This window comes from Diospyros lotus, chromosome 15 (genome assembly GCF_014633365.1).
Source record: "Diospyros lotus cultivar Yz01 chromosome 15, ASM1463336v1, whole genome shotgun sequence".
Taxonomy (NCBI): Eukaryota; Viridiplantae; Streptophyta; class Magnoliopsida; order Ericales; family Ebenaceae; genus Diospyros; species Diospyros lotus.
In genome coordinates this window covers 22,289,786-22,314,696 of record NC_068352.1, presented here as the reverse complement: position 1 = coordinate 22,314,696, position 24,911 = coordinate 22,289,786, and the positions used below count along the sequence as shown (strand labels likewise).

Here is a 24,911-nt window from a genome sequence, read left to right as displayed (position 1 = left end):
TGGATTTGGATGACAACAAGTAGTCATTGAAAAATAATCTGTGGACTTTGGGAGTTGGGGGTCTTCTCGTCCAAATAGAACAACAAAATATTAAGAGTATGAATTCAAATAAAAACTATCATAAAATAGAATTAATGATTTTGCATCTCAAGAAATAAAAATAATTTAAATAATTAGTGATTGTAGGTTCTCTTTTGTTTTTTTTTTTTTGGGGGGGGGGGGGGGGGGCTATGTCTTGAGTCGGGATGGGTAAGAAATATGTTGTATTCTCGCCTATGATAAGACAATGAGGGCAAACGAACGGACATGCCCCCTGCATTGCACATTGCAACCTAAATCATATTAATTTATACAAGATAGACTAATTATGTTCAATTATACACCCAACTATCACTATAAGAAAAATGGTCATTTTTTGCTCAAGGTAATAAAGATAGTTGGCAATAATCAGTTTTACAAGCAACTGTAGTGAATCGTTGGAAAAAATCATTCTCAACAATAAAATCAAATCATGGAGACTGAAAACCCTATTGCTGGTGGTTTTTTAATTGTTAGGAATGAGAGCGATCATTCCCATTGGAAAACTCAAATTACTGGTAACGAAAATCCCCATGGCTAGTGGTTTTTGCCCACTTGGAATGAGATCCACTTAGGTTTTTCCCTTTTTCCTTCTAGCTTTCTTCTTCCTCTTCCCCAACTATTGCTTGTCATTCTTCTTGTTCTCTGTAATACCTGAAAATTTTATGGGCTTAAGTATAATTTTTATTAGAGCAAAAGTGCAAATTTTGAAAGTTATTGGATCAAAATATAATTTTTCAAAGTCTTGGGGACTAAGTATAATTTTTTGGAACCTGAGGACTTGAGAGCTAAGGACCAAAATGTAAGGGAATGAAAAAAGAAGGACTGGAATGCAAAATTCTAGTGTGAACACTATAAAAATCGGCAACCACAATGCGACCGCTAGGTATCGGTGTCAAATCACCGATCAGAAGGAGGGGGCAGACCATCATGGCCTAAGGGATGAGTTTAGAGCTATGGGGCGACTTGATTGGCCGGAGGGGCGGTCGGAAACGACTATAAATAGTTGGGGTTGAGGACGAGGGTTTCATTGAATTTCATCCAAGAAATCCAAGTGTTTGAGAAGAAATTCGAGGGTTTTGATAAACTTTTGTTCTTGAGGGGATATGGATCATTTCTGGAGAATTTGGGGAGTTTTGTGTTGATTTGAGGTGGTTACGAAGCTTAGCCAAAAAATCGCGTCTCGATAGAATTGAGGTTTAAATGGCCAAATCAAGGATGTGTTGGCCGGATTTTCAAACCAAAGGGTGTGCCATCATGTTCAAAAGAAGGAATAGGCCAAGAAAGAAGAAGAAAATCAAATAAACAAGCCAACAATCAGTCGGCAACGACAAGGAAAAGGTCGGAGAAGACAATCGGCTTCAAGCATGTGGGTGTAGGCACGTGCAAGGAGTGTGAGGTAAGGAAAAAATAGGAAAAGAAAAATAAAAAAATATGTGAAAAAAATCTAAAAAATTGAGAAATTTAGTTTTATTAATTTTTCAAAAAATTTGGCTAGGAAATTATCAGGACGCAAATTTTGAGGGTAGGAAATGCATATCGAGAAAGCCTGAGAAGTTAAATTAAGGTGAGTGATTTTTCTAAAAATTTACACGTAATATGTTTGCCTAAATGAGTATGGAATTTATGAGGGATTTGCCAAGTTTATGTGATTTATGTGCATCTTGTTATACATATGCATATCCATTTTATATTGCCTTGGTAATGGTGATATTGCATTAAGTATGATATTATTGGCATATCGATAACTATGTCATCCATGTTAACCATGGTAGGATGGGATGTTGCCCTGGTAGGCGTAATCGCATTTCCCCAAGTGAGTTTTGCCATAAAGCCATAGAAGTTTCCCGCACTGGGGACAAATTTTTCCCAGAGTGAGAATTACTGGGATGACTGCTTAGGGTTCCCCGTTGAGGTTAGAATGCTGGTGAAAGTTACGCTAGGGTTTTGGTTTATTTATGTCCATACATCATTCATTCATGAAATTTATTTTAACCTTCACTTAAAATATTCATCTTCTAATTTGAACTTTTGTCCCTGGAATATTTCACGTTCCAAGTGAATTGAGCAGTAAGAAGGGAAAAGGAGTGGCCGAAACGTAATTTAATTTCAATTCATGTTATTCCTTATGTTTGAGGCACAATTTTATATGTTATCTCATCTACCAGACATTATAATTTATTGGCTGTTTAAAACAGTAGTGTATGTTTGTATTTGTATGGAATTACAATATCCTTCAAGTTTCGACTCTAGCTTCCGCAAATGTTTAAGTTACAATTCCTTAGCTTATCATATATATGGAATGTTAAATGTATTTATATATGGGGATTTTATATTGAGGAATTTGTGGTGATAGAAAAAAAGAAAAAAAGAAATCCCGAGAATAATGACATACCGGGGAAGGGCGGGTTGTTAAATTCTCTCTGTTATAATTGTGATTGGAAATTTAAATTTGACTATAATTGGAATGTCAAATTTGATTGTGATTGGAACTTCATCTATAAATGAAGATTTATCTTGCTAGTAGAGTCTACAGATGAGTTTTTCGGAGGATCTGCAAGACAGAAGACAGTCAGAAGGCACACATGGATTTCTCCTGTGCAAGCCCTTCGGAGGCTAGCCTTATCACCATAAAGCAATGAGGGGCGAGATCTTGAGGGTCTTTAGATGACTCAAAAGGTCACCAGAGGGTTGACCGAGTGCTTACATAGATGTCTGGGAAGGTCATCCGCGGGTGCTCGTGAAGGAGGAACATAAAGAGATGCAGGTGCATCGATTGAGGGGCGTGCTACAGACGTGTGGCAAGTAGGCACACATGGGTGAGGAAAACAAGGCTGTGGGTGACTACATGGGCATAGATGTGCAGCAGCATGCAGTAGTGTGGCGGTACTGTGACTACATAGAGCAAAAGTTGGGATGAGAGGAGTCCTTGTACACATAGGAATGACAAGTCACTACAAAAAAATTGATTTTTAGCGGCGGTTTTTTAGCGGGGTTTCTAAAACCGCCGCAAAAAATGAAATTTTGCGGCGGTTTGCAAACCGCCGCAAAATACTATTTTAGCAGCGGTTTTTTTTACATTTTGTGGCGGTTTTCAAAAAACCGCCGCTAAATTTAAAAACTAATTAAATAATTAAAAAATAAAATTTAATTTAGCGGCGGTTTCTGAAAAACCGCCGCTAAATTTTAGAAACCGCCGCTAAATTCAAAAATTATTAAATAATTTAAAATTAAAATTAAATTAATATTTGCGGCGGTTTTCAAAACCGCCGCAAAATTCCTTAAAAAATTTAATTTAGCGGCGGTTTCTGAAAAACCGCCGCTAAATTCAAAAATTATTAAATAATTTAAAATTAAAATTAAATTAATATTTGCGGCGGTTTTCAAAACTGCCGCAAAATTCGTTAAAAAATTTAATTTAGCGGCGGTTTCTGAAAAATCGCCGCTAAATTCAAAAATAATTAAATAATTTATAATTAAAATTAAATTAATATTTGCGGCGATTTTTCAAAACATATTTAATTTATATTTGCATTAATAATTAAAATATTAATGCAAATATAATTAAGTTTAAATTAAAATATTTAAACTAAAGTAGTAATATTTAAATTAATATTTGCGGTGATTTTTTAAATTAAAATATTTAATTTAGTTTTCAAAAAAGAAATTTCCCCCCAAAACTTGCATTAATAATTTACAATTAATACTTATTGTATTAATAATTTATATTTTATAATTTTCATTAATAATTTAAAATTTTCAATTGCTTTGAAATAATAAGTAGTAATAAAATTTTTCCCCAAAATTTGTATTAATGATTTACATTTAATACTTATTGCATTAATAATTTACATTTTGTAATTTGCATCTTTATATATATAAAAGAAGGATAGTTTTCGAAAAAGAAATTTTCCCCCAAAACTTGCATTAATGATTTACAAATAATACTTATTACATTAATAATTTGTATTTTGTAATTTGCATTAATAATTTAAAATTTTCAATTGTTTTGAAATAATAAATAGTAATAAAATTTTCTCTCAAATTAATGATTTGTATTTAGTACTTATTGCATTAATAATTTACATTTTGTAATTTGCATCTTTATATATATAAAAGTAGGATAGTCTTCAAAAAAGAAATTTCCCCCCAAAATTTGCATTAATGATTTACATTTAATACTTATTGCATTAATAATTTACATTTTGTAATTTGCATCTTTATATATATAAAAGAATGATAGTTTTCAAAAAAGAAATTTTCCCCCAAAACTTGCATTAATGATCTACAAATAATACTTATTGCATTAATAATTTGTATTTTGTAATTTGCATTAATAATTTAAAATTTTCAATTGTTTTGAAATAATAAATAGTAATAAAATTTTCTCCCAAATTAATGATTTGCATTTAGTACTTATTGCATTAATAATTTACATTTTGTAATTTGCATCTTTATATATATAAAAGTAGGATAGTCTTCAAAAAAGAAATTTCCCCCCAAAATTTGCATTAATGATTTACATTTAATACTTATTGCATTAATAATTTACATTTTGTAATTTGCATCTTTATATATATAAAAGAAGGATAGTTTTCGAAAAAGAAATTTCCCCCCAAAACTTGCATTAATGATTTACAAATAATACTTATTGCATTAATAATTTGTATTTTGTAATTTGCATTAATAATTTAAAATTTTCAATTGTTTTGAAATAATAAATAGTAATAAAATTTTCCCCCAAATTAATGATTTGCGTTTAGTACTTATTGCATTAATAATTTACATTTTGTAATTTGCATCTTTACATATATAAAAATAGGATAGTCTTCAAAAAATAAATTTTCCTCCAAAACTTGCATTAATGATTTACAATTAATACTGATTGAATTAATAATTTGCATTTTGTAATTTGCATTAATAATTTAAATCTTTCAATTGCTTTGAAATGATAAGTAGTAATAAAATTTTCCCCCAAAACTTGCATTTAATACTTATTACATTAATAATTTACATTTTGTAATTTGCATTAATAATTTAAATTTTTCAATTGTTTCGAAATAATATATACTAATTATGTAAAATTAATAATAAATTTTAAATATACAAGTTTTTCAATGCTAATTGTTTTATATTAAATTTGTATGAATTTTATGAGAAATATTAATAGACAACTTAAACTATTAATTAAGTCATAGAAAAGTATCTATTTATTTAATATATTATTTTTATATCTTTATTCTATTTATATTTATATAATAATAAAATATGATAGTCAAATAAAGTATTTTGCCAAATGTCAATTATTAGGGTTGTCAAGTATTAGAGTTTTTCAATGCTAATTAATATTTAAGGTATCACATTTTTACGACTATGGAAGAAATCAAAATTCATTTTTTTAAAATTTTGTTATTATTGAAAAAACTTATTCTTACTCATATTTAAGAGTTTTAATTTATATTTATAATTATAATATAATAAATAGAAAATAACTAACGTCTTTAAGTGAAAATATTATAGATTTTATAATATTTATTTATAAATAAATATAATATAATAAAAAAAATTATAAGTATATTGAATTAAAAGTGTTCTCCATTAGCATATTGAATAGTGAATAATTAAGTAAACTTAAATTTTTTCAATATGATTAAAGATTAAAAAAATTATAATTATCAATTTAGTTAAAATTATTTAAAATAATAAATTTATTTTTTTATTTTTAAATTAAACTCTCCCACATATCACGCGGGTTCACCACTAGTTAAAAATTTAATTTAAAAAAATAAAAATAAAATAAATTTAACAAAATTTTAATAATTTTAAAATATATATAATTTTTTTATTTTTAATAAATTAATTTAGTTAATTTAATTCAATTAATTTATTTTTAATTTATTCCTTTATTCTTTTAAAAAATGATAAATTAATTAATGTTTTTCTTTCTATATTAAAAAATATAAAATATAATTCTGAAAAATAGTGGTATATAATTTATATATGTAATTATATAACAAGGGAAGTTGGTAGATCAGGCAGTTTCAAGCATGCAATGGCATATGGGAGGTTGTGGGTTCGAAACTGGGCGGATATGCGGCCACGTGGCGGGCGGATATGCGGCCACGTGGTTGGGCGGTGGGCAACCGTGTGGGCGCGGGCGGGTGAGAGAGTAAAATTTTTAATTTTATTTTAATTTTAGCGGCGGTTTTAAAAACTGCCGCTAAAATTAAAATTTTTTAATTTTTTTTAATTTTAGCGGCGGTTTCTAAAACCGCCCCTAAAATTTAAAATTTTAATTTTTTTTTAATTTTTATTTTTTTTAATTTTTTATTTTTTTAAAATTTTAATTTTTTTAATTTTTGCGGCGGTTTAAAAACTGCCGCTAAAATAAAAAATTTTAATTTTTTTTAATTTTAGCGACGATTTTTAAAACCGTCGCTAAAATTAAAAAAACCGCCGCTAAATCACTGATTTTGCGGCGGTTTTAAAACTGCCGCAAAATCAGTGATTTAGCGGCGGTTATTCCAGCGGTTGGTCAAAACCGCCGCTAAATGCTCCACGACGGCTGGTTCAGCGGCGGTTTTGAAAATCGCCGCTAAATCACTTAGCGGCGGTTAAAAACCGCCGCTAAATGCAAAAAAAACCGCCGCTAAATGCCAATTTTTTTGTAGTGAGTAGAGTTAAGGGTTTGTTTAGTGGTTTGAATGAAGTTAAGCTAAGATAACGTTCAAAAGGTAATTTGATTGTGTTTGAAAATGAGGGGTTAAGTCCTTTATAGCAGTGAAGAGGTGATGAAATGGTTCGCTGAATATTGAGACCATGTATTGTCTCAAGATGTCCATAGAGAGTGAAACCCACGGAATGAGGAATGGCTCTAGCATGGAATAATACTACAGGTGATGCCTATCAGTGACGGGTTTAATGCTAGGGACCACTGAATGCAGGTGGGAGGTGGCCACTAGGTTAGCTCATGTTGAGGGACCGTGACCCTCTATATGGAATAACCAGTCTGTTGTAGAGACGATTAAACGCCGAAGACCTAGAGTGAACTATAGGTTATGTCTGGACTAAGCCTAATTTTCGTGGGGATTGTAGTGTCATGGTAGTGCCACTAGCATGGCGCGGCGGTTCAGAAGTTTGTGTAGCCTGACTTAGGATGTAAATTTCCAATCTTCGAATGAGATGACAATTAAGATTCGATATCATTTACCTCGATGTGATTAATTATTAAAAATTGCAAGAGGTTGATATAATTTGTTTGTAATTGATATGCTATCGAGGGAAGGACAAGGGAATGAAATGTGAAAGTACTCAAAACATAACATTCATTCCATATGTTCAAATATAATACAAGAGATCAAGCCGTACAGTCAAAAAAAAAAAAAGAGGGGGGCAAACCATAAAAACTGATAATGTGCCAATGCTCAAGGACATCGGCGGTGGCCAAAGATGACTGGACCTAGCTCATCAAGGTCATCCGAGAGCGACATCTGGCTGCTGCTCGTTTCGCCAGGGTGAGGTAGAGTAGCCTCTGGGATGGTGGGAGGACTAGAGCTCCAGTTGAAATTTGGATCAAATGGAGGAACAAGTTGGGGATGCGAAGAATAATATGCGAATAGTGAATCTTGCAAATAAGCTCGATAGGCTTGCAGCTCACTAACCTGTTGCTGAAGAGCAAGAATGTGAGATACACACCCATAAACAGGATCCTGAAGCCGGGCTTGAGCTTCAAAGAGAAGTGTATCGGAAGCCCAAAATCGGTCATTTACCGAAAGCGGAGTCAAGAGGTTGACGACATTTCTGATAGTATAAACTTCACAAACGGTAGCAAAATGAGCAGTACCACTCTCACAACGAAAATAAGGAGCAAAAATGCACTGTGGATGACATCCTCTATTTAAGACTACACAGGCACCACATCGAGACCGGGGGTTCATTGTGTTGTGCCTTGGCATGATAGATATGGATTTGGTTAGATCTAAGCAAATTAGATATGTGTTAGATCTAATTGAATGGATCAAATCAGATATGGGTTAGATCTAATCTGATAAGTCAAATTAGATAGGGGTCAGATCTAATGGGTCAAACCTGAAGCGGATCAAGTCCGGTCGGGTCGGGCCAAGTTAGATCGGGTCGGGTCAGGCCGAGTCGGATCGGGTCGGGTCGGGCTGAGTTAGATCGGGTCGGGTCGTGCCGAGTTGGGTCGGGTCAGACCGATTGGGTCGAATCGACCCCGATATGGCAGCAGTTGCAGAGGCGATGAGGGTCGCTGTGGCGGCTGAGGGAAGCCGAGCGAGGGCCGACGGCTGTGCGATGGAGTAAGCAGCGGTGACTGCGTGACCGGATCTAGCCAAGGTGTCGACCGATTGTGCCGGCAGTGATGGCTGGGAGGAGCTGGTGATCAGTGACTAGGCGTGAGGAAGCCAAGCGATGGCTTGCGGCCGATGGCGATGCAACGCTGGGGTGGTTGCCGAGCCGGCGATGGCGGCCGTCGGAGGTGGTGGCAAGGCTCGCTGTCGGTTGCTGATTGGCCGATTTGTGAGTTGCAGAGAAAAGGAAGAGGAAGAGGAAGATGGTGATCGGCGGCTAGGGCATGAGGAAGTCACGCGGTGGCTTGCGGCTGCTGGTTACGCAGGTGCTGCGATGGCTATGGTGGAGACGGCCGATGGAGGCGGTGCACGGTGGCTGTTGCCCTAATTGTGCGTTGCAGAAGAGGAAAGAAGAAGGAAGAAGGAAGAAGGAAGAAGAAGGGAATTCGGGAGAAGAATGAGAAGGAAGGAGAAATAAAAAACATATATATATATAATAATAATATATATGTAAAAAATATATATATATAAATATATATATAATATATATACCAGAAAATCCTTAAAATATATATATATGAAAAACAAAATCCCTAGAAAATAGGAAATGGAGATTTACTAATATTTCAGAGATTTTGGAAAAAAAAAAAAAGGGGTTCGGGCACGTGTTTTGAGACGGTGCACAAAAAATCGAGATAGTGCACCAGAATTGAGGTGATGCACGAGAATCGAGAATTTGCATGCGTTTCAAGGTCAAGGCACACATATCAAGGAAGTGCTTTGAGGCTCAGTCAAAGGTGGTTCGGGGCTTAAGATGAAGTGACTTGTGCAAATTTTGAAGTTAACACGCAAATCAAGATGATGCGCTTATTTCAATGTAAGGCACGAATATCGAGGTAGCCCAATAAGTTTGAGAATATGGAGATTGTAGCTTAAACAAAGATGATTGAGGCTAGGTTGGTAATTAGGTAAGGGAAGTGACCCCAGTTGGCAAGTGACGTCGGATAGTAAGAAAAGTCTCATTATCTTTGTTGAACATGAAATAATTCCTAGTTAGGAGAGTGGTGTGGTGAATATCTCGTTAAGTTCGAGGTATGGACTAGGGTAATGCCATGATAGGTGCATGCTAATTTGGAGTTTTGGGGAAACTCAATCCTCACTATATCGGGCCGTTTGAGATTTTGGAGAAAATGGATCCTTGGTTTACAAGTTAACGTTACTTCCTCAGTTGTTAGGGATGCACAATGTTTTTCATGTATCTATATTGAGGAAATATGTGTCAAACCCCCAACACGTGATAGATTATCGAGATTTAGAGGTTAGAGAGGATGCTTCATATAAAGAAATGCCTGTTAGCATTTTGGAGCGAAAAGAAAAAGTGTTGCGAAATCGGTCAATTCCGTTTGTTAAAGTCTAGTGGCAACGTCATTCTCCAGATGAGGCTACTTAGGAGCTCGAGAATGAGATGATACGTCTCTTTCCCCGGCTATTTGACTGACTAGGTATGAATTTGGGGGACCAAATTCCCTTAAGGGGGGGGGGGGGAGAAACTGTAACGACCCGTTAGTGGGTCTAGGTGTTATGGGTATTTTAGTTTGCACATTAGAGTTGTTGCCTTTATTAATTAATTGTTAAGAATATTATATGAGTTGGTAATGGGGGTAAATTAATGAAAATAATATTTGGTGTGAAAAAGTCTCAAAGTTGTGGGCTAAATGGGTTTGGGCCTTATTTGAATTAGACCATTGATAAATAATTAAATCTTAAGTGTAAATGAATTGGGTTGAACCCAAATCTCAAGAAAAGTCCATTGGGCCTTAATTGGATTGGGCCATATATTTTGACTTGGGCTTGGGCTATATATTTTGACTTGGGCTTGGGCCATGGGCATAGAGAATGGTATCTTAATTAAAAAGAAAAAAAGATTAAGAAAATGGTAAAATGACCAAAATGGGTAAGAGATATGTGAATTGTGTGTGTTAGTATGAAGGGCAAATTAGAGAAAATTAAAAGGGAGATGGATTGAAAGGAGTTGGGAGACAAGTCTCCCACATTTTTTCCCTCCTTTTCTTCTTCTTACTTTCTTGTTCCCTTTTTCTTCTCCCTCTCCCGATTGTCTCTTCTTCCTCCATTATTCTTCTTCATTGAAGCTTTAAGTGGAGACTATGGAATTTTCAATTTTAAGGGGTGTCTTCATCTCTTTGGATTTGCAACCATCTAAGGCAAGTTCCCTTCCTTCTTGTTTCAAATTCAAGATCTCCTTCTTCTTCTTCTCCTTATGATTGTGTAAGTTCTTCTTCTCTTGATTATCTTTTAATGCAAGTTCTTCAACCTTGTTTCCATCTTAGAAGGCTTGTTTCCTTCATTTTTAAGTTGTTGCTCTTAAATTCTTATTCTCGGATTCACTAACCATGTTATGTTCTTTGGTCTATAACTCCTTGTGTTTATATCCAAATTGAGATCCGTTTGTTGGGTTGTAAACTAGACATCTTAAGATTCATTTTAGACACAAGAATCGAATTTTTTGACTAAGATTTGATCATGTTATAGCCTTGTAAATCCCTGCTAAGATCTGGAAATTTTACTGCTTTCGAGTAAACTGACCTTGTTGTACTCTTTAGGGTATAACTCTCTGTGGTTATATCCGATTCAAGATCCGTTTGTTTCTGTATAAACTAGACTTGATAATCTTCATTTGGTAAATTTTTTAGAATTTTTTGCTATGTTTTGAGCCTACAGTATCCTTGTAAATTCTTGCCCAGAATCTGGAAATTTTCTGCTCTATTTTTGAATAATCTGTTCTTGCTTCGGTTTTGGGGGTATAATGCTCTGTGGTTATATCCAAATTGTGATCCATTTATTTTTTCTATAAAATAGACTTCATGGGCTTCGATTCAGTATAAGATTTGAAATTTTTGATTATGATTTGTACCCATAACAACCTTGTTGAATTCTATGTAGAATTCTGTAAATTACTGTTACAAATTCTGCCTTGTTTCGGTTTTTGTGGAATATCTCCTTGTGATTATTTCCGATTTCAAATCCAGTTGATGTTCCAGAAACTAGACTCATTAGGCTTTGATTTGGTATATCGTTTGTGGTAATTGACCAAATATTGAGCCCAGATTGGATTTTTGAAAATATACTTGAAATCTGGAAATTTCTGAAATATGTTGTTATTCAACTCTTCCTATGTAGTCTATCCTTCCTACGTTTAAAATTATGATTTTTGTATAGTTCTTCCATTTTTTTTTTTGAATTATTCTTGATAACCCTTATTGTTGGATAAAAGGGTTTTATTTTCCTTATTTCGATAAATCTTGCAATATTAATTCGTTTTCTTGTTGAACATTGCAAAAATCTAAATAGGGTTTTGTGTCACCCTACATTTCTTAAGGAATGACATTTATTCATTAGGGTCTAGTGTCATGCAAGATTTAGTGTTTCTTGCATGTATAAATTTTGATTCCTTGCGATTATTATTGGGGTAAAAATATACCGTAAATATTGGTTTGGGCATTTCTATAAGTATGAGTCAATAAATGTATTAAAATTTACCCTGTGATCATAAGATAGTGCACACTTTAATTTATGTAATTGTGCATGTTAAGCATGATTTGAGATTTTTCTTAATCATTGAGGATGGACATGAAATGGGGATATGCATATGTGATGCATGATTATACTGATTTGCGCACCTATTATTTTGCGCGACGGCTAAGTCTGTGGATGAGAAAGGATATCCTATGAGCGCTTGACGCGGGTGAGGTGGCCATCAACCCAGAAGGCGTGGCTCAAATTGTTATCATTTGTTGATGTATTTTCAAGATGCATATATATTCATGAATGGATATATATATATATATAGGCCGTGAGAGCCTTGAGAATTATGCAGAAAAATTTCCTACTATTGGTGCATATGCATGAGCATGGGAACGAGTGCATAATATATGTAATAATCACGGCATGGGAAATTAATGTAAACCGAGAACTTATGAGTCGCGTTATACTAATATCTCCTCATAGAGTTGTTTATTCTATCTTGATTATCCCTGCCTTTGATTCTATATCTCCATGCTTTATAAATACACTTGCTGAGCCTTGTGGCTCACCTTGTTTACTCTCATGTCATTCCAGGTACAAGTAGAGCAGTGGTTGAGGGCGAGCCCAGTGGGGCTAAAGCCCAGGGTTAGAAGTGTACAGAGACCTTCCAAATTAGATGGTCTATGTTAGCATTTGTGATGAGGGCAAGTGTGAGGAAATTTTATGTTGTAAAATTTGTTAGTGCCCTTGTATTTCATTTTGTTTAGACTATGGTCTAAGATGTTGTAAACCTTTATGTTAGCTTCCGTTGAGTTTATCTAAGGATAGTATTATGGTGTTGTATGTTATTGTTCTATATCACACTTGTGATGACCTCCTTTCGGATATCCTATGCTAGCGGGACTATCCGGTAGTGGGCCACTACATGTGCGATAGGCTAGTTAACTCACAAGGCGTGGAAAGTTGGCTGCAGGAGTGGAAATGTGTGCACGGATGCATGGCTGGTCGCAGATGGGCTTCTAGGGACACAGGGATGCACGAGCTTGCGGGAGGCTTTCAAAGGAAGTCGCGTAAAAGGGTCATTTGTGCAGTTACTTGTGCAAATAGGTTACGGGGTCCTGCTCACTTGACAGCCTTGCCCGTGAGCGGACATGAGCGTGGCCTAGGCCTTTTATGCAGCCAAAAAAGGCCAGCAACAAGGCTACCCACCCTTATTTATAAGGGCAAGCACTGCCTTGCTACTCTTTGCCCTTTTTCCTTTTTTTTCCTTTTATTAATTTTATTTTATTTTATTTTGGTTTTGGCCCTGATTTTTGGTTTGGTCTTTTCGAGGACACATTCCAAACACGAAAATGGACACGTCCCTCAAGAATCTTCCCTAGGACTCCTCTATGGGAATTGTTTCGGAGGGTAGGTGTTGAATTTGTTCTTGAATGTTTTGATGATGATTATTGTATGCAAAACTTTAATGTAATGTATGTTAAAGATGCTTTGAGATTTTGTTCAAGGAATCTTGTTATGATATATTCTCATAAGCTTTTTAATATATTTTGTATATGTGAAAAATTGTTTAGAATATTTCTTAAGGATAAGGATATGTTAAGCCCGTCTTGATAGATTATATATGTTGAGGTTTCCTTGAGAATATATATAAGGTTGAGGAACCTTGATATGTTTATCATTTAGTATGTTTTATCTATTAATATTCTCATATGTGTTAAATTTGTTCTAGTCATATGTTTTATTGATATGTTTGTATATGCTTTTCTTTGTGATCATCCTAAAGATAAGGCATGAGTGTTTTATGTGACAACATTACTCAAAGTTCAAAAGTAATGTGTTATGTATTTCATATCTCAAGTGATGGTACTTGAGTTTTGATTTGAAGGATTTATATTATCTTATCCTTCATGTTAAAGTTGCTTAATATGTTTTGTTTGTGATCAAGCTTGTTTTGGTTCTTATGCTTGTTTTTGTCAAGAGGTTGCTCTATGATTTTATGGGGATATGTTAAGTATCCTAATGCTTTAGTGTTATGGATAAAAGTCATATATCCTCATGACACTTAGAGTAAGCTTAAGGTTGAGAAATATCTTAAGTGCTCAAAATATGTGAAAGCATTTTCTCAAGTTTAAGAGCAATGTATTTTATTTATTTTCAATTATTTTTTCTCTTGAGTATATGTATTATGCTTAGGCAAGTAATTCTAAGTTTCAAATCATAGAGCCTAAGTTATCTATTTGATATTTAGTATCAAAATGGAAAAACACTTGAAGAACTTATAATATTGAATGCATGTTGCTTGATAAGAAAAATCATTCAAGAGCTTGAAAGTTTTTATAAGTGCTGAATGTTTTCCAAGCAATTATTTCTAGTGTTTCTTGTCATGTCTAAGAATTAAGTTTATGATCAATACGTTTGAGTAATAGAAGTTTAAAGTTTTTATCTTTCAATAATTACTCAAAGAATACATTAGTAATATTTGTATATGATGCTTTAGAACTTATAGAATATATATCATAGATATGATTTATATGTCTTATGTGTGCTCTTGTCTTGATAAATATAAATGAGATATCATGATGATCAAGTTTGGACATCTTTGTCATATATAAGCATCATATATTGTGCTCAAGATATTTGAATTTTTTTATGTGTAGCAAGTAAGTTATTTGACTTATGTGTGCTTCATGTGTATATATTTGTTTTGTGAATAAATAACTATTTGGGTAATGGTATTTCTATGGAGCATGTCATATTGAATGCTAAGTAGAATAATCTTTCTTTGATCAATAAGAAAATGTTTTTAGTTGAGTAACATATATTGTTCTCAACTTCTTGTCAAAATCATGTGCCTTAAGAATATTTCATTTATCGTCTAAGGCCTATGTAATTAAGTGAATATATTTGAAAAGTTAGTTTTATCCAACTTTTACAAACAACACTTGTATTTATTTGAGCATAAGGTTTATATTATTTTAGATAATGAAAATTTAGTCTTTTATTTAAAGCTCAATGATTATGTTATCTTAGGTGTTATTTTGATGAAATTCAAAACAATGCATGTTGTTTATATGACAGTCAAAGAAAGGCATAGAATAAGCATGTTTGAATATTTGTAACATCTCGCATTGAGTGATAGGAAGAACTGGATCAACTTACCTTGATGGGTTACGCAAACTTCTCAGGAGTCACCCATCCTTGAGCTACCGAAGTTTAGCCCGCGAGTTCCTTTTCCACATTCAACCCAAAATGTATATAGCTAGTGTTGTTTTCTTTCTTACTATCCTCGATATATATACTAACTCTTCTAGAGTCCATTCTTGGACTTGACTTTAGGGTCTCGGGGTTTTACAATATCACTTGAGTGAATACTCTTAGTAAATATCGAGTACTTATTGCAAGTTTCGATTGTAAAAAAAGTAATCGAGTAATCAAGATTATAGTTGAGTATTATACCTCATTAATTGACTAAAGTTGAAGCATAATTGAGTGAAATCATATATTAGTCGAGTATATCTATTCAATAGTCGTGTAATTATGCTTAAACAGAGATTATGAGTTATCATTTCTTAATCGAGTATTTTTCACAAGAAATATAAAGTATAAGTTGATGTATAAACTACTATTTGTGAGTAATAATTGAGTATCTTAGGCATGACTTTGTATAATCGAGTATTGCTGAGTATAATCGAGTAGTTGTTGAATATAATTGAGTATTCGCTGAGTCTACTTGAGTGCAGTCAAAGCTTACTCTGTAGAACCCTAGGACCCAAGCGCTTATCACTTGAGGTAAAAGCCATGGCTAGTAGCCGAGGTAGCCACTTATTCCAATAAGTGCTACAGGCGACGCCATCACCAACGCTCGAGCCCTTTGGACCAATTCTAGGTAAATTTTCAAGTTCCAAGGATTGCCGTAACCCAACAATCCCCCATCCTAGAATTGCGTCCGCGTTAACTCGAACTCGTGACCTGCTCTGATACCAATAGAACCCTAGGACCCAAACACTTACCACTCAAACTAAAAGCCATGGCTAGTAGCCGAGGCAACCAATTATTCCTATAAGTGTTACAGACAGCGCCATCACGAGTGCTCGAGCCTTTCAGAGCAATTCTAGGTCAATTTTTCGATTCCAGAGACTACCATAACCCAACATACTTGAGTAGAGAAAATGCTTACACGAGTGGAGACCAAAATTAGTCAACTAATGACCAAACTTACTCGATTGAGTGAGTGCTAAAGTTGAAAAATAGAGCCGTTAAAATAGCCGATGCAAATGCTTGTAATGCACATATTTAATTGTTAAGGCTCCAAAATAGCTCTAAACTTTTTATAAATCCTTTAATATGATATTTAAATATTCTAATGATTATTTTATGAAAAGAAGAAGGATATACTTACAAATTTCATTCTATTTGACAACAAGTATAAAAGAAGATGAAGATGAAGAATAAGGTTGTTGTTCTTGAATTCTTTCTACTGACTTAAGCCAAAGACATTCTTCAAGCTTTCATCTTCAATTTGAAAAAAAGAGAAAGAGTATTTATTATCTTTATATTCTTTTTATCTCTCTTTTCTTTGTGAGAAGTCAATCTTGTTATTTGTTCTCTATTTTGTAAAAATTTCTCAGAGTAGTTTAAATTGTAATATTTTCTTATCTTGTTGTGGTTCCGTCTAATCCTTAAAAGGCAAGAGGTTACACCTCATTATTTGAAAATGCAATGGTTACGCCTCCTCCTTTAAAAGACAATAGTTTCGTTTAAGCATTTAAAAATCATTGTAAATGTTACTGTTGAACCAGTGAAAAAAAGAAGTTACAACTACACTTATTAAAAGCTGAGTTTATAGTTAATCCTACAAAAACTATAGTGGATTGTTAAAATCTTTCCCGATGAGGCAAGGGAGTGGATTTGATTAGTTGAGCCGAACCACTATAAAATCCTTGTGTACCACATTGTTTTATTCTCTTTTGTTTCAGCATTTTCATTTCATTTTCATCAGAGTTATTTTGTAGCAGATTTAAGGTCAGTTTAATATTTCAACAAAAACTTTCTAGAACTTAAAAGGATAGGTTTTCTTATATTAAATTTATCTTACATTTATTTTATATCATTTTCTATCAAGGGTATCTTTAAAAGCATTGGTATTCATAATTTGAAAAATTCAAACTTACGTATTCAAAGAGTTTTTAAAATTAAGAAAGGTTTTTGAAAAACTCAATTCACCCCTCTCTGATGTCTATCATTTGTTGCAGTAGGTTACAACAATAGCTCTCTATTATTGTCTTTGACTGAAATTCAAAGGGAAGAGTACATAGAAATGTGGGGAGTTACATCGAAGAAGTCAAAACTCGCTTCGGTTTCACACCTCAACTATGTAGGTAGAGGGACTTCAAACCAAGCTGGGTGCATGGAAGAACGTTCATGCGCGCGGACAAAAGGCTATGCATGTGACTTGGGGGAATTGAGTCAATGGGATGGCATAGATGAGCAAGGCGTCGAGATGATCTGGGCTTGCTCGTGATTATTCAATGCTAACAATGTGGCCAAACTATAGGTTAGGGCAAGGCCGATGCATTTAGCTATGTTGTCGTGTGGCGAGCATGAATTCATGCGAAAGATTTTTTAGAGCGTTAATGTTGGTGAGTGATGCTTGATCGAGGCATGCTGATTGGACTTGCTCGATTGCAACCCTATTTAAAGGGATATATATGTACTAACACCAATGCTAATTTTTCATATAAAAGTATTTTTAAAAGTTATGTTAAAATTGTGTATTTATTTTAAAAAATAATGAATCCCACTAAAGGAGCTGATTAAAGCACCTTTAAAAAGAAAGAGGGAACCACTTTAATCAAATATCAATTTTTTAAATAAAAATAATTATGATTTATTAACACAACAATAATAAAAAGGGTTAAACTAGTTTATATTGATCCACATTGATAATATATAGTATTTTAGATTGCTCTTTTAGGGTGAAATGTGAAACTATTTGTTATATATTATACTCAGAGACCCACATCTCGATAAACTAAAAAAAAAAACTCACAAGACTCTACATGCATAGCTAGTTTAATAGGCTTTTGCACAAAATAAATATCATTCAATAAATAACTATAGTTGAAGATAAGCCCGAAGCTAAAGACATACTTTTAATCTCTTTTTTCTAAAGTATTAGTAATATATTATTATCATATTATTTCAATAATACAAAAATTAATTTTTTTTTATGTGTCATATATTAAGATCCAATTAATAAACTTAACAAAAAATTTAAAGGAAAATTCTGAGTAAATCTTGTCGGTAATCTCACACAAAATAAGAATTGTTTATAAGAGTTAAAATCCTAATCAATTTTAAAATACTACATATTTATCATAAATTTTCAATTCAATTATAAATAAATAGATGTTAATTAGCAAGTCGTTTCTACTTTTACTTAGTCCCCAAGTAAAATTGGAAAATATTTTATTGTAATTCAATGACGATTCAACCCTACTTTTGTTAATTTGGCCTATTACATGGAAGCCATGGGAACCACCTTATCTCTTATTCAGATGCCTCTCAAATCCGTTTTGGAGTCCGAATATGAATGAATGTTCACATATGTATATATATATATATATGTATGTATGTATCATCGTTCTTGTTGTGTTTCTCAGTGGAATTTAAGATCATCAGCTAGCTCAGATGGACACTGCAAGTGCAAGAGAAGAGCAGCGGCGTCAAGAACTAGAGAAGCTTCTCCGGCAATGGAGTCCCCCGGAGGTTCCTGTTCACAGCATTTACCATAGAAAGAGCTTCTTCAGCTTCCGGCGAGATCCACGCTACGAGACCCATAAACTGAAGAAGACGGTGCCGATCCGCGGCGAATACGTCGAGCTCCACTTACTCGACACGCAAGCCGTTCGGCATCACATGATCAAGTACGAGTACCTCCATTTCGGCCTGGTCCAAGTCGCCGTGAAGCCTCTCACCGCCGCCGGCTTGGACTACTCTGTTCTCGTCTGCCTCGAGTTTGGCCCGTCCCTTCTGGCGGTGGCTCAAGCTTCTCTCCGCCACGGACCCATTTATTTTGACTGCTATCCAAGCTATCAGGTGACGCTTTCGGATGCCTCGAAGCCCATGACTTCGACTCTCAGCATCAAAATTGAGAGTTCCCGGAATGTTGAGCTGAATTCATCGGATATAGCCGTCGAGTACAGGATTTACTATCGAGTATGCAACGGTGCTTTTAACGGCTCAAAGAAGTCTCCCTCCGTCGGGGAGACTACTTTCGTGGAGACCAATCTGGTGGGCGGCGGCGGCCGTGCCGTTCCGAGGACTATCCGGTGGGATTCGTTTGAAGTGCCGGAAAGATGGACGGACAGAACCGAGCCCATCAATAATGGCGACGGAAATTAGAGATCATGAGTGCTGGATCCTTAATTAATTTGTAGTCTTTCCGGTATGTATACGTAATCTCTGGCTTTTTATATATCTTCAACAGCTTTTCTCTGTGTCGCCGGCGTCCATAGTTATGAAGTTAATTTCCGGCAAGAAATATGTTGCATTCCCGCCGACGACAGGCCAATGAGGACTAACGGGCGGACATGCCCCCTGCATTGCACATTGCAACCTAAATCATATTAATTTACACAAGATAGACTAATTATGTTCAATTAGATACCCAACTATCATCATAAGAAAAATGGTCATTGTTGGCAATTTTTGCTCAAGGTAATAAAGATAGTTGGCAATAATCATTTTTACCAGCTGTTGTGGTGAACCATCGAAAAAATTATTTCTCAACAATCGCAGAGAATGGAACCCTCATTACGAGTGATTTTTTAACCGTCAGAAATGAGAGCGATCATTCCCATTGGCAAACTCAAACTACGAGCAACGAAACCCCCATGACCAGCGATTTTTGCCAACCGGGAATGAGATCGATTTGGGTTTTTCCCTTCTTCCTTATGGTTTTCTTCTTTCTCTTCCGAAACTATTGCTCGTCGTTGTTGATGTTTCTTTGTTATAATTGTAATTCGAAATTTAAATTTGATTGTGATTAAAAATTTAAATTTAATTGTGATTAGAACTTTAAATTTGACTATAATTAGAATATTATCAAATTTGACTATGATTGGGATTTCATCTATTAATAAAGATTTATCTTCTGAGATCCGTCTCAAATCTGTTGTTTTCTTGTAGTGTATCAAGATTTATTTTTGTAGCTCATCATCTGATATAGATTTATACAAGTTAATTATAATAATTATTATTATTATTATTATTATTATTATATATAGATAAGTGATAGATTTATAAATAAATATCCAATACTTTAGAATTATTGCAGCTATATTTCTATTGTAGTAGTAATATCATCATAGTGATATTTTGTTCTTTTTATTCATAATTTTTTCTGATTTGAATTTTTTATGTTAAAATTCTGTGCTTGTTTATGTGTATGATAGTTTGATCGTGATTTGTTTTTTATCCTAAATCCTAACACTCTCTTCCCCCGTTGGTAAGCTTTTTCCCCTTCTCTTTTTCTTCTGTTTGTCTATGGCCAATGGTTTTGCGATGGGTTAGCGAGTTCATTGCCTAAGTTCACAACCCAGATCTGGGTTTGCATGTTTATCTATATTAATTATATCTTTAATTCAAGTACTCTTTGTATATTTGTCCCTTTAACTTTTGTTCAGCAAACCGTGACTGTAAGTTTTATATAATATCGTTAATAATATCATAGAAAATTCATGATTGTTTTTATAAATTTTAATAATTGATGAGATTTGATAAGTTTTATATGAGTTTGGCGTTTTACTTATCATAAAATATGGAATCAATTGATTTCAAGTTTGAAAGGCCAATTGAAGTTATAAATGGATTTCTCTTAACCCTACGCAAAGTATTTTTTCTCTTTCTTACTAATAAAAGATTCTCGCCTTCTATCAAAAAATTAAAAAGGCAAATATAAACCTTTGATTCTTCCAAGTTTTCTTAGCATCACACTATATACAACAATTGAATTTGTATATAAGGGAACCTTAGCAAACAGTTAGTAGGGCCTGATAAGATGGAAGAGCGAAGAATCACCAGAGGAGATTGGCAGTCGAGGGGTTGACCTGTTGCACTATAAAAAATTAGCATTTTAGCGATGAAAAATTTCGTCGTTAAAACATCAAAATCCGTCACTAACTTTTTTAGTGACAGGTACCTTTCCGTCGTTAAAAGTGGCGTTATTGAAATTTAGTGACGGGTATTTTTTAGTGATGGAATCAGCGACGAGGATTGTACCCGTTGCTGATTAGCGACGGGGTTGACGCGTCGCTAAATTTGAATTATTTTATTTAAATTTTTTTTATTTTTTAGCGATGGGGTTGAGCCCGTCGCTAAATTTTAATTTTTTTTATTTAATTTCTTTTATTTTTTAATGACGGGCCTCGTCGCTAAATTTAATTTTTTTTTATTTTTTAGAGACGGGTCTGATCGTCGCTAAATTTGAATTTATTTATTTTTAATTTGTAGCGAGCTAATTTCGTCGCGAAATTCAATCTCAAAATTCAAAATTCAAAGTGCACCAGGCTTTCCCTCTGTGCACCACGTGACAACGCTAGATATTACTCCCCAGCTATTATTCTCAAGTTTTCTACCGTATTCGAACCCCCAACCTCTCATGACCAAATTTCACGCACGAGCCAGCTGATCTCGAAGCCTTCTTGTTCATTGTTATACATAAAAAATATTTATAGTATTCTCTTCCAAATATTTTAGAATTATATTTATACACCAAAATTTCTTAAACCTATTTAATAATATTAATTTTAATATTAATGTTATAAATGAATTTATATTAATTTTAATTTTATTTCATTATTAATTCAAATAAAAATTTATTAATTATTATATTAGTAGTGAAAATTTATGTTTTTATTTTAATTTCAATTTATAATATTTTTAAAAATTATTAATTTAATTTTTACTAATATTAATGTTAGTAAAAATTATTATGATATGTTTAAATGTAAAATTTTTAATTTATTTATTTATTTATTTTTATTTTTTAGCGACATGAGCAACCGTTGCTAAATTTAAATTTTTTTATTTAATTTTATTTATTTATTTTTCATTTTGTAACGATGGGTTGACCCGTCACTAAATTTTAAATTTTTTAATTTATTTTTTATTTTTTAGCTACAGGATTCAGCACATCGCTAAATTTTAATTAATTAATTTATTTTTTTATTTTTTAGCCACCAAGTTTTGGTTGTCGCTAAATTTTAATTTATTTATTATTATTATTTTTTTTAGAGATGAGATTGGCCCCGTTACTAAATTTTAATTAATTAATTTATTTTTTAGCGACATAATTTTTTCCGTCGCTAAATTTTATTATTTTTATTTATTTATTTTTATTTTTTAACGACGAAATTTTTCTCGTCACTAAATTTTAATTAATTAATTTATTTTTTTATTTTTTAGCTATCGATTTCTGCTTGTCGCTAAATTTTTTTTTTTATTTATTTATTTTTATTTTTTAGCTAAGGGATGGGACCCTTGCTAAATTTTAATTAATTTATTTATTTTTTTAATTTTTTAGTGACAGGTTGAACTCGTCGCTAAATTTTAATTAATTAATTTAATTTTTTTATTTTTTAGCGATAGGGTATTTCCCATCGCTAAATTTTTATTATTTATTTATTTTTTTCTAATTTTTTAGCACTAAATTTTAATTTTTTTAATTTAATTTTTTTATTTTTTTGCTACAAGTTAACCCTGTCGCTAAATTTTAATTAATTTATTTATTTTTTTAATTTTTTAGTGACAGGGTTTAGCTCGTCGCTAAATTTGAATTATTTTATTTATTATTTTTAATTTTTTTATTTTTTAGTGATGGGTTGATCATGTCGCTAAATTTTAATTTTTTTATTTAATTTATTTAATTTTTTTATTTTTTAGCACAGGATTGAGCCTGTCGCTAAATTTTAATTTTGAAATTTAATTTTTTTATTTTTTAGCCACGAAAATTCCGTCACTAATTCCGTAGCTAAATTTAAAAATATATATAAAAATTAGTGACAAAAATTTCGTAGTTATCCGTTGCTAAAATACATTTTTCTTGTAGTGTTGTTGTAAAATCTCGAAATTTGAGATAATTAGTAATTTTTAATTTTGGCATTTGAAATAATATTTGAGCATTTAAGGAAAATAATTAATTCATGGGTTTAGGGTGATTTATTGAGTTATGTGAAGTTTTATGGAGGTTAATGGAAAATATTAAATTTGATATATTTTTGAAATTAAACTAATTATTTGAGGTTATTATGGAATAGTTAAAAATTTTAGAAAAAAATAATTATTTTATTATGGTATTTAAAAACAAAAAAATTGGCAGCCAAGCCCAGGCGCGCGTGCGCGCGCGTCACGTGGGCAGCATGCAGGCGGCCGCGTGGCCAGGCGCGAGCGGCCACGCAGGCCGCATGCCCGCGGCCACGCGGGCCGCATGCGCGTGGCTGCGCGGCCAACCATGCCACACAGGGCCAGCACGGCCTTGGTGCAGCCACGTGTCCAACCGCCCCCCTTGCTGTCCAAACCCAAATTTTTGTGCCCACGATGCTTTACACCTCCCCTCCCCTTTAGGCCTATAAATAGGCCATTTTATTGAGTGAAATAGGAGATTTTGGGGGGGAAATTTTAGGAAAAATTAAGAAAATTTTTGAAGAAATTATAGAAAATTTGTCGTTTGAGTTTGGGTTTGACATAGGCAAGCCCGGTATGTTGCAAGGATTAAGAAAATATTTAAGATAAATTCTCTTCCTGATTTTTGCAAGTTCTTATTCCTATCTTACAAATTCAGTTTCTCCCTCTTCTCAAGTTCATGTTTTAATTTGCAAGTTCTTATTCCTATTAAGGCAAGTTCTTCTTCTTCTTTGTTCCATTTAAGAGGCAAGATCTCAATTTTCTTATTAATATATGTCGACGTTTGATTTCGGCCGACCGTGATTCGTTTTGGGCCGCGGTGAGTCAATCCAAAAAAATACCGAGAAGGAAGGAAGAAAACCCCCCCTCCCCCAAAGTTCCAAGCGTGTACACCAGAATCTTTTACGTGGTTCGGCCAGAACGATGCCTAGTCCACGGCCGCCCTCTGATTATTCTCCCAGAGTGGCGGTATCTGATTATTCTTTTTTTCTGTCCCTCCTCTTTGCCCCTCATGGCCCCCTTTATTTCCATTTTTCTTGAGGGACTTTTACAATCTAGATAATATATAAAAATACAGTGTTTGTATAATGGGGGACAAATAGTTCTTACCGCCTTCGCAAGACCGGGAGTGGGATCCTCATTACGAGGGGCATGGGCTGTTACAGATAAAGTGATCGGACCCTACCTCTGACTTCTCAGCAGCTTTGCCGCTCATGCGAGCTGGAGATTTTAGGCGAGCGACCTGGATGGCCCAGCGATCTGGAGGATATTTCCGGAGCTCGTTAGTCGATTGCTCCGAGCTCGTTGGGGGATTACCGGGAGCTCGCCATACGCTCGCTTTACGAGTTCCGGGTCTTTGATGGAGGCTGGACCTTCCTTGACGAGGTCGTCCGGGCCTTCTTGGCCTTGGGTGATTGGGCCGGTCTATCGGACCGAGTCTGGCCCATGCGGGGTGATGCGGGAAATACATATAACATAAGCCCCCCAGTTCGCGGTACGATCTTCGTGCTGGGAACTGACGCGTGCCAGCTGTTCTTCCATCCCTCCAACTTCTGTCCAATCACCTTAAGTCTCGTCGTTCCACGCAGCACGCTTTGTCGGCAGCGCATTTAATGCGCGCCCCCTCCCCATTTCTGCGCATGATTAAACTCGTGGGACCCACAAGCTGTTGTGCGGCCGCCGGATGCCGAGCATGTGATAAGTCGTCATTCGATCCGACGGTTGGGATGGATCAGGCCGTCAGTATAAATAGTGGGGAGTGTCCACCCGCTTCTTCTTTCACGCTATTTTGAA

The 24,911-nt window shown here is 34.1% G+C and overlaps 1 protein-coding gene across 2 annotated transcripts in view; it reads left to right on the top strand.

Moving 5' to 3' along the window:
- LOC127791905 (uncharacterized) overlaps positions 1–19,542 on the top strand; it is a 41,458-nt gene extending 21,916 nt beyond the window's left edge. For both annotated transcript variants that reach the window (XM_052322079.1, XM_052322078.1), the window contains exon 2: positions 18,702–19,542. In XM_052322079.1, the coding sequence (XP_052178039.1) occupies positions 18,702–19,337 (636 nt within the window). In that variant the 3' untranslated portion in view covers positions 19,338–19,542. The remainder of the gene's footprint in view (positions 1–18,701) is intronic.
- Positions 19,543–24,911: the final 5,369 nt, after the last annotated feature.